The 9,965-nt window shown below is 58.6% G+C and overlaps 1 protein-coding gene across 7 annotated transcripts; it reads left to right on the forward strand.

Annotated features, from left to right (window-relative positions):
- Positions 1-29: 29 nt before the first annotated feature.
- MIEF2 (mitochondrial elongation factor 2) lies at positions 30-5,125 on the forward strand. 7 transcript variants are annotated; one of them, XR_201109.3, is made up of 5 exons: positions 31-283; positions 2,276-2,430; positions 2,623-2,803; positions 3,080-4,508; positions 4,601-5,125. XR_201109.3 is itself a non-coding variant. In XM_004776533.3 (5 exons), the coding sequence occupies exons 2-4, from the start codon at positions 2,287-2,289 to the stop codon at positions 4,132-4,134; spliced, it is 1,380 nt and encodes a 459-aa protein (XP_004776590.1). In that variant the 5' UTR covers positions 31-283; positions 2,276-2,286; the 3' UTR covers positions 4,135-4,174; positions 4,601-5,125. The 7 variants fall into 7 exon arrangements, 6 of the variants coding, with proteins under 6 accessions (XP_004776587.1, XP_004776590.1, XP_044939594.1 ...); XM_004776533.3 differs by having other exon boundaries at positions 3,080-4,174; XM_004776530.3 differs by having other exon boundaries at positions 30-253; positions 3,080-5,125.
- The last annotated feature ends 4,840 nt before the right edge of the window (positions 5,126-9,965 follow it).

The raw sequence follows: 9,965 nt of genomic DNA on the forward strand, positions 1-9,965 counted from the left end.
CATTGGTTAATCCGCTCAGTATTTTGGAACGTGGGAGGGGCCTCGGGCGCTCCGATTGGAGCTTGTCTGCGTGCGTCGGGGGTCAGCGGCCACCCGCGGGGCCTCGGTTTTGGGTTCCCGGGTCCTCCGAGTTCCATTCCCTGGCGGGTCTGGGCTTGGGGGCCCAAGCACAGCCGCTGTGTCCTCCGCTCGCTGTGCTGACGCCGCGACGCACGTACAGCCGGAGTGTGGCTGGGCTGCCCTGGTTACCCAGGTCCGGACTTGGAGCGTGCGTCGGACGCAGGTCGGGGGCGTGGTCTCCGCCGGGGCCCAGCAGTCGAGGCCGGGGAAGGAGGGAAGGGCTTTGGGACCCAGGCTCGATTTCGAATGTCTAGCCTGCCCCTTCACGTCTTGGGCACATCACCGCGTTCCTCGGGACCTGGGTGCTCTCTCCGTGAACCAGGCCATCACGGGCCCACCAGGGGTTGCTGCGCGGCCTGCGCAGCCCCGGCCCCGGGGCAGCAGGTGTGGCGGAGGAGGGGAAGGACGGGAGGCATCTCAGGGCGCTGAGTGGGGTTATTTTTAACCACCCGTGCCCTCTCGCCCTTCCCCGAGTTGGAAGGCTTCGGTTTGGGCCCTGCGCGACCCCGCCAGGGGTTGGGCTGAGTCCGGTTTAGGCAGAAGGTAATTAAAGCGCTTTACAGTTTGCAAGTGGATTCTTGGTTCATCTTGCAGTATTGATCAGCGATGAGGAAATTAAAAGTGGCTGCTGGGCCTTGGTGGGTCACCCGCACCACCCCCCTAGCCTTTGACCAACCCAGGCCCCAGAGCCCTCCTGTCCTATTTTTAGTCTGGGCAAATTGGGGGCGGGGGTTGGGGCTGAGTCCGGCGATGATTCAGGCTTCAACTGCTCTAGGCATCTCGGCACCTGACAATGGAACCCTAGGCACCCACAGCGGAGCAGACAGAGCACAAGTCCTTGGTGCCTGAGCTGGTCTGAGCCCAGGGTCCTCTGCTCAGGCATCCGCAGACAGACAGCTCTGCCTGGTATCTGACTTTCCCTGAGTTTGCACCTCGGACACCCCCTCCCCCCAGCTCTCAAGGCCGGAGGGCGGAACCTGAGGCTGTAGCTGGTGGCCTCCGCCTGGGAAAGATATCTGTCTCCACTTCTCAAGCTCCCCGCCCTGCCCAACTTTACAGTCTGGGCTTCCCACTCGTAAACCCTTTTTCACCACAGCTGTGCCATTTTACAGGTGAAAAAACAGCTTCGGGCTCTCATCCGCCCTTGTCTGTTGCTTGGGCTTCCAGCCTCTGAGGACAGCTGCTTTCCCACCTGCACTGCCCCTGCTATTGTCCCAAACCTTAGGTGCCCAGAGAGTCCCCTGTCCAGAGGTGCTGGGCCAGTTCTCTGTTGGGGGGGAGGGGGGAAGTGTCCTTTATTATTTATTTATTTTAAAATAATCTCTATGCTGAACGTGGGGCTGGAACTCATGACCTGGAGATCAGATCCAAAGTCACACGTGCTCCCTACTGAGCCAGCTAGGTGTCTCGTTGGGGTCTTTAGAGTTAAATAACTTGCTGCCCCCATAGCCAGGCTTTCAGCCTTGACTGGCATGTACCTTCCTGGGCAGCTTGGGCCCCCTCACCCACCCTATCCTTTGGGTCGATTGCTTTCGACCCTTTGGGTAGCCCCCAGAGGGAGATTTGGAGGGGAGATTGTGGCCCCCTGAGCATCACTGAAGTCCCCTCAAAGGCCTGAGGGGCCCTCCAGAGCAGGCTGTCTGGGACCCCTGGGTTGTGTCTTCTCCAGGCCTTGGTTTCCTCCTGCCTATGCCAGCCCTGGTTAGGAAGCAGGATGAAGCCGCCTGGCAGAGCTAGCTGCAGGCCCTGAGACTGATTGAAATCTGGGAGTGGGCCAGAGTCAGGACGCTTTGCAGTCATGGGTCCGGGTCTCTAAAATGCAGTTAGCAACGATAAGACTCACCTCGCAATCTTAGGTGATGTCAGGGGTCCCTGAGGGTGGGATGGAGAAGCTGGGTCTCCTTTTCTGAACTGCCCCAAGTCTCAGGGCCTTTCTATAGGAGCTCCCCTATCTAGGGTGTGAGTGACCTGTTCACAGGTTTGGGGGAGGGAGCTTGGGCAGCTCCCCATCTCCTAAGAACCCCCTTCTGAGAAATTCCCAGGAGCGCCCTTCACGGGCTCTACCCATGGCAGCCCCAGGATGATGGGGTCTGCCCTGCTGGCCATCCGGGCCGCCTCCCTCCAGAGCTGTCTCTGCGCCTGGGCTCTCTTACAGGCAGACGGACCATGGCAGAGTTCTCCCAGAAACGGGGGAAGCAGCGTGACGAGGTGCTGGGCGGCACCGTGGACTTCCTCCTGGCTAATGCCCGCCTGGTGCTGGGCGTGGGCGGGGCTGCTGTGCTGGGGATTGCTACCCTGGCTGTGAAGCGGGTAAGGCTGGGCTGAGCCATGTACCCCTGGGGCTCCCAGAGGAGGACAGCAGGGCTGGGCTGCCACCGGTGGTGGGGACTGCCTAGGGTGCACACCTGCTTCTCCACCCCAACAACCTGCTTGACATTGGCCCTGGCTTTGGCATGACTACCCAGACCTCAGAGGCTCTGCTCTGTATCACTCTGCCTGCAGCTAATTGACAGGGCCACCAGCCCTCGAGATGAGGACGATGCCAAGGGAGACAGCACATGCCTAGAGGAGAGCTGGAAGGAACTGAGCCTTCTCAAGGCCACACCACGTCAGCAGGCCCGGAGCCCACCTGCTGCTCTCAGCCAGCCCGTGGCACTCCCTGCCCCATCGCCGGCTGCCCCACGTGAGTGGTACCCCTTCCCCTCCGGACTGGGTGGATCCCCCTCTGGTAGTCCCATTTGGGAGATGGAACCCAGGTTCTGTATTGACTGACTGTGACCTGGACAAGTCCCTGCTCCGCCAGAACTGTGGCCTCTTGGCATGTTTTACAGTGACTGGTTTTCTCTACCCTCCTAAGCTCCGGGGTTGTGCCAAGTCTCCTGCCACTGAGACATGGGTAGAGCTCTCTTGGCTCCTGATGGGGTCTGCTAACGTGGTTCCCGACCCCTTCGTTCTGCAGAGGGGCCCACAGACACCCGTCCTCAGATGTCGCCTCCGCTTAGCTCCCCAGCACCGCTGTGCCTGACGTTCCAGGAGAAGCTGCTGGCATTCGAGCGGGACCACGTGACCATCCCAGCGGCCCACGTCGCTCTGGCCAAACAGCTGGCCGGCGACATTGCCCTTGAGCTGCAGGCTTACTTGAGGAACAAGTTCCCGGAACTGCCCTTCGGGGCGCTGGTGCCCAGTGGGCCGCTCTATGATGGGCTGCAGGCAGGGGCGGCCGACCGTGTGTGTCTGCTGGTTCCCGTGGTGCTCGAGGAGGGCTTGTGGAGCCTGGTGCCTGGGCTGGACACTGTGGCCAGGGACCCTCGCTGCTGGGCTGTGCGCAGGACTCAGCTGGAGTTCCGTCCCCGCGGGAGCAGCCCCTGGGACCGCTTCCTGGTGGGCGGCTACCTCTCTTCCCGCGTCCTGCTGGAGCTGCTCCGCAAGGCCCTGGCCTCCTCCGTCAACTGGCCGGCCATCGGCGGCCTCCTCGGGTGCCTGATCCGGCCCAGCGTGGCCTCGGAGGAGCTGCTGCTCGAGGTGCAGCACGAGCGCCTGGAGCTCACGGTCACTGTGCTGCTGGCGGTCCCTGCTGCTGCCACCGAAGATCCCTTCCTTCTGGCCTGGCCCCTGGAGGGGCTGGCTGGGAACCTGTGGCTGCAGGACTGGTATCCCGCAGAGGCTGCCAGGCTGCGGGCCCTGGATGACCGCGACGCCGGGACCCGCCGGCGGCTGCTGCGGCTGCTGTGCGGGGTCTGCCGCGGCCACCCGGCCCTGGGGCGGCTGGACCGGGGCCACCTGAGCCAGGTGGTGCTGCGCTTGGGGGAGGCCGAGGCAGACTGGGCCGAGGCAGCCTTGGGGGAGCGCTTCCTGCAGGCCCTGGAGGCACTCATCGACAGCCTGGCGCGGGCCAGCCTGCCCTGCCACTTCAACCCTGGCGTGAACCTCTTCGGCAGCCTGCGAGCAGAGGAGATCGACGACCTGGGATTCGCGCTGTACAGCGGCCTGCAGGCCCCCGAGTGGCTGCTCTAGCTGGGTGGGGACGGGGCGGCTGGCAGGCGTTCCGACGCGGGTGAGCGGGGAGCACCTCCCCTCCCGGCCTTTGGAGAGCACTTTCCCTCCTGCTTTAGCCAGAGTGAAAGAGGGTGCGTTCTGTGAGCCCATGGGATTAGCATGCACGTGGGCAGCGGTCACGGGAGCCCCCCACCTCTCAGTCCCTGAGAGCTCAGCTGGCTGTCCCCAGAGGCAGCCCGCAGCACCGGCCACGCACACATGTCCCGTCAGCCCTCGGGCTGCCCCAGGACCTTGGGCCTGGTCCTTCGTCACCAGCAGTGAACGCATGGACAGAACACGGCTTCTGCTGTCCTAAGCAGGGGATAAAGGCAGCTCCGTTTTCTGCCCAGAGGGTGAGTTAGTGCTTTCCTCGGGTGCCAGCTCCAGGCATCTCGAGGCTTCCGGTGCTGGATGCTAAAGACTGTGTGTTTGTTTCATCTGCCAGGGGCCGGAGTCACCTGCTACCCTGTCCCCCCACCGGATTGCAGCTCTGGGGCGGATTTGAAGGCTGTGTCTCCTGATGCCACCTGCGTGTCCAGGTGGCTTGTCGCGCTGTTCCCTCTAGCCTGGAGCAGGACTCAGTCTGACGTGCTGCCCACCTCGTGCCTCTGGGGAAGGCCCTTTTCTCTCCACCTGGGCTGTTGCTCTTTGGGAAGCAGAGGCCCCTGGGGGGATGGAGGGAGCAGAGGTTCCCTGTGCTGCCCACCTTGCCTGGAACCAAGGATGCCCCACAGCCAGGGAGCAGAGGCCATGCTCCGCCCTACCCACCCAGAGAGGCCACTGGGGCAAGCCTGGCCTCCACAGTGCCACCATGAACTGCTTCCTGCTGAGTTCTCACTAAAGCCTGGCATGGGGGCCGGGGAGTTCTGCCTTGCCTCCCAGGTGTCCTTTCTGGCTTTGGTATCCTTCTTGCTGAAGCAAAGCTATGCCTCAAAGAATGTGAGTAAGAATAAAAGGAAAACTTCCTATATCTGTGTGATTGGGGCTGGGCTCTTATACACAGCTCTTTGGAGTTCTGGAAGCTCAGTCACAGGTCTTGGGACCAGCCTGGAGAAGTGAGGGTTTATTTTTAAAATTTTATTATTATTTTTAAGATTTTATTTATTTATTTGACAGAGATCACAAATAGGCAGAGAGGCAGGCAGAGAGAGAGAGAGAGAGAGAGAGGGAAACAGGCTCCCCACTGAGCAGAGCCCGATGCGGGCCTCCATCCCAGGACCTTGGGATCATGACCTGAGCTGAGGGCAGAGGTGGGCCTTGGCATTCTTTTATTTTAAGATTTTATTTATTTGACAGAAAGATCACAAGGAGGCAGAAAGGCAGGCAGAGAGGGGGAAGCAGACTCCCTGCTGAGCAGAGAGCCTGATGCGGGGCTCGATCCCAGGACCCTGGGATCATGACCCGAGCCGAAGGCAGATGCTTAACCCACTGAACCCCCAGGCGGTATTCTTGTCAGAAAATGGGGGATTGTGTAATACCAACTTCTCAGGCAGCTGTGTGGCATAAAGACTGGTATGCAGTGTTAGCTCAGTGCCTGGCCCAAAGGAAAACACCCCTGAACCCGACTGTGGGCCCCTGCTGCCTCCCCCACTGACGAGCGTCACAAAGCCTGAGCGTGGCAAGGGGCGCTGGTGCCAGGCCTGTGTCTGACCAAGGCCGTGTTCCCCAGGACCCCGGCGAAGAGCTGGTAGGGCATGGCCAGGGGCAGCAGTCTGGGAGCCAGCTGGGCCCAGACCCCCACTTCTTTGATGATCATACCCCAACACGCGGTCCCCTCTGTGGGGGCCTCGTGCTTCAGGTGGCTTTGAAGTTCTCAGACCACCATTCCAGTAAGAAAAAATCAGGATGAATTAAAAAGGGAGAGAAAGGAGGCTCTTGCAGTTACATCACCTCCCTAAGGTTAATAATGTCTGGGACTTTGGTTTCTAGCTGGAAAACTGGAAACATCATTATTTTGCTAGGGGCTTTTTGGGGCCTTGTGTGCTGGGCCGTCCCATTTGGTGCCCAGAGCAGCTGTTCGGTCCTTTGCCCTTTCCTTTGCCCCTTTAATGCAAGGACGACTCCAAGTCACCATGGTCTCAGCACATGGTGTAAATGTCTTAATACTTAGACTCTGGCCGCGGTGGCATACACAGGCTATCCATGTCCTCGGTGTAGCTTTACCAAGGGACCCAAAGCTGGGGTACAGCAGAGATGACCCCTGCTCAGAATGAAGGCATCACCAGTACAGATAAAAGACAAGCCCCCCATGGCAAACAGAAACTTACTAATATGAAATACGCCACCACTCGCTCTTCTACCCTAACTCTGGAATAAAATTTACCATGTAGAAAACGTTTCCTTTCTGTACACCCCTTGTAGGCCCTTCTCTTCCTAGCTGTAGGATAATCTCTCAAGTGGGGTTACCGTTCATTCCCCAGAGCTGGCCTGCCTGGCTGCTCCGATCTTTGCTCCAATGGCTGTCCGCCAACCTGCAGCTTCCCTTATCCGCTGTCTCAGTTTTGCATGGCCAACTGCAGACCAGGAAGAGCTGATCCTCCCCATGTATCGTGTCCATAGCAACGCCTCACGCTGGGGCACCACGCGATCAGTCTGCCATCATCCCGCAGGCACTGCGCCATCTCACGTCCCAACGAGGAGTGGATACCGTATGATACGGTAGTTGGTAGAGGGAGAGCCCACGTTCACGAACGTTTTATTACAATATATTGTTATGGTTTTATTATTAGGTATTGTGACTTTCTTACTGTGCCTTATTTAGACATTAAACTTTCTCATTCATATGTAAGTACAGGAAAAGACATAGTCCAACAGTGTATATAGGGTTCGGTACTATGCGGTTTTAGGCATCCACTGGGAGTCTTGGGACATATCCCCCAAAAGATAAGAGGGGAAAACTGTACTTAAACCAACACACCCTGGGGCGCCTGGGTGGCTCAGTGGGTTAAGCCTCTGCCTTCGGCTCGGGTCATAATCTCAGGGTCCTGGGATCGAGCCCCACATCAGGCTTTCTGCTTGGCGGTGAGACTGCTTCCCTCTCTCTCTGCCTACTTGTGATCTCTGTCAAATAAATAAAACCTTAAAAAACAAAACAAAACAAAAGTCTCTGTGCACACAAACTATGGCACAGACATTCCTGGGAGTGGAAAGTATTCAGTGTCCAGACCCTGAAGGAGCCAAACTGCATTCTGAAAGGACTTCGGTCAACAGGCCAGAAAATGAGCCTGGAGCCCCAGGCGGGCAGGAAGGGGACAGCAGGTGCAACTGAGAGGCAGGAGCCCAGGGCGGTGTGGAGGCAGCCCGTCCGCCCCCACCCCTGCCGGCTCCCAACCCCCTTTCTGCAGACTTGACGACTTTGAGCAGATAGTGGAAATTGAGGCACACTCCTCCGAGCTGTGCCTGCTGTCTGCAGCTCGCCACACCTCCCTGGAGTGCAGGGCCAGGGTGGGGCAGCAGAGGGGAAAACTGTCACTTTGGCGAGGACCACTGGTTGCCCGAGCTGGCATCTGAGGCGGGCAAGGAAAGCACTGCCTGAGTTTTGGTGGCGAATAGCCCTTCCCCTTCAGACAGGAATTTGGGTAGCTGACCGTGCGGGGTCCAGGGGCTGGGGTGGGGCTGGAATGGCTTTGCTCCAGCTTGGTCCTGCTCTCCCTAAAACGAGGGCCTTCAACCTGGTCCATCACCTGTGGTTCACACACTGGCATTTACCAGAAGTACACTTTTGGAGTCAGAAAAATAAGGATAATAAAAAAAGAATAACCACCATCCAGCACCATTACAGTTTGGTGGTACTCGACGCAGGGAGAAAGCCGGGAAGGCCGCAGTGGACCAAGCCCAGACAGCATGGTAATGGTCTGGGGAAAGTGCTCTTGGGCCCTCTCCGCATGCGCCCGGGGCACCACCTCCCAAGCAGAACGACAGTGGTGTCAGGCAGGGATGGGTGCACACATCTGTCCCTCAGAGGGACAGCCAGTGGACAGCAGTGATATCCCCAGGGGGGACCCGCGCCGCCCTGGTGGTCTAGTTCAGGGAACTTGGGCTCCCTGATCCCACAGTCTGAACAGCAGCTGTTGTGGGCTACAGCAGGCCTCGGAAGGAGAGGGGGCTGTGAGTTCACCCCCACAGGGCAGCAGGGTCTCCTGCTGTCCCAAGAGCTAGGGCCTGATGGGGTGCGGTGCTGTGGGGGGCACAGGGCCTGGTGCACGTGGTAGGGGCAGGGCAGGGGGCTGATGTGGCTTGCGGCTGCTTCAAGACCAGTAAGCATCAGAGATGGTTCTCTCCCAAGGCAGCAGCTGGGCGGGGAGGCCCCTCTTGCAGAACTTCAGGCCAGGGCAGCACAAGGCAGCAGTGGGGATGTGTGTGCACGGGCCAGGCTTCCTCTTCTCTGGGGGTGGCAGGGGGCTCCGCCCCAGCCAGTGGGCTCCCACCTCAGGTGTGGATTCTCCGGGAGCTTCCAAGGCTGGGCGTGGCAGCTTACATGGGAAAGCATTTCCTGTTGGGAGTCTGGGTCTCCACCAGCAGATGGCCCCGGGCACTGCCTCTTGGGGAGGCTGGATGAGAAATGTGGTGCAAGACCCACCTGGCCTGGTGCTCAATAAGCCGGGGTCACTTTCACCTCAGTCCCGCACAGCACAAGCTGCAGACGGGGGTCATTTCAGAGGCTTAAACCTTTCCAGGCACCATTAGGTGGGGGAAGTTTAATTTCTCATCACCAAACGCTGTCAACATTCCCTCACGGGTTCTGCTTGGCAAGTTCTCCCGCCATCGGGCCCAGCCATAACCTTCCACCAAATAGCCTCCAGGTGAGGGCCACAGGCCGCTCGGGCTCGGCGGCTAAGGCGCAAACCCAGGGACAGCCAGGACCCGAGGCGGGTCTGACGTCACTATAATCCACCCCCACAGATTTTGGTCTTGGCACGCATGGGAGTTACCTGTGGGAAGATTAAAATCCCCCAATCCATCTAAAATCCAGAACCTATAAAACATAGCAACCAAACCACCCAGTGGGAAAATGGGCGAAAGACAAAAAGATGTTTCTCCCAAGATCCACATGTGGCTTGTCAGTACACGAAGATGCTTGGCACCCGTGGTCATCAGGAAAATACAACTCAAAACCACAATGAGAGAACACTTCTCACCCCTTAGGATGGCGCTAACAAAAAATCAAGGAAAACAGCACTGGCAGGGAGGTAAAGCCTCAGGCACTGTTGGTTGGAACATGAAACAGGGCAGCTACTGGGAAAACCGTTCACACAGAATTACCATTAAGAGCCCGTGGATCTAGTCCCAGGCATGTACCCCAAAGAACTGAAGGCCGCTTTTCAAGTCTTGCATGTTTGTTTATGGCAGCACTGTTTGCAACAGCCATGATGTACGAAGGACCCAAATGCCCACCAACGGAGCGGTTCATCCGCGGGCCTGGGCTCCACTCAGTCGCACAGAGGAATCACACGCCAACCCAGGCTCATGGATGAGCCTTGCAAACGATGCGCCAAAGGCAGAAGCCAGGCAGAAGGGCACAGGCTCTGTGATCCCATTTATACGAACTGTTTGGAGAGGTAAAGCCACCAAGACAGAAAGTAGACAGGGGGTGGCCAAGGGCTATAGGAGAGGGGGCTAAAACACAAATGCAGGCCACAAGCCACCCCACTGCTCAGATGCTCCAAGAGCCACTGTGTAACTGGAGGGCACGGGCCAGAGTCTGACAGTGAGGACAGTTCATTTCTTCACCAACCAGCAATGCGTCTTAGGACAACCCACACCCTTTCCTGCTTGTCTCCTAACCAGCAAAATAAGGCCATGTGGTTATG

This window comes from Mustela putorius, unplaced genomic scaffold (genome assembly GCF_011764305.1).
Source record: "Mustela putorius furo isolate JIRA1106 unplaced genomic scaffold, ASM1176430v1.1 tig00000731_pilon_pilon_pilon, whole genome shotgun sequence".
Classification (NCBI taxonomy): Eukaryota; Metazoa; Chordata; class Mammalia; order Carnivora; family Mustelidae; genus Mustela; species Mustela putorius.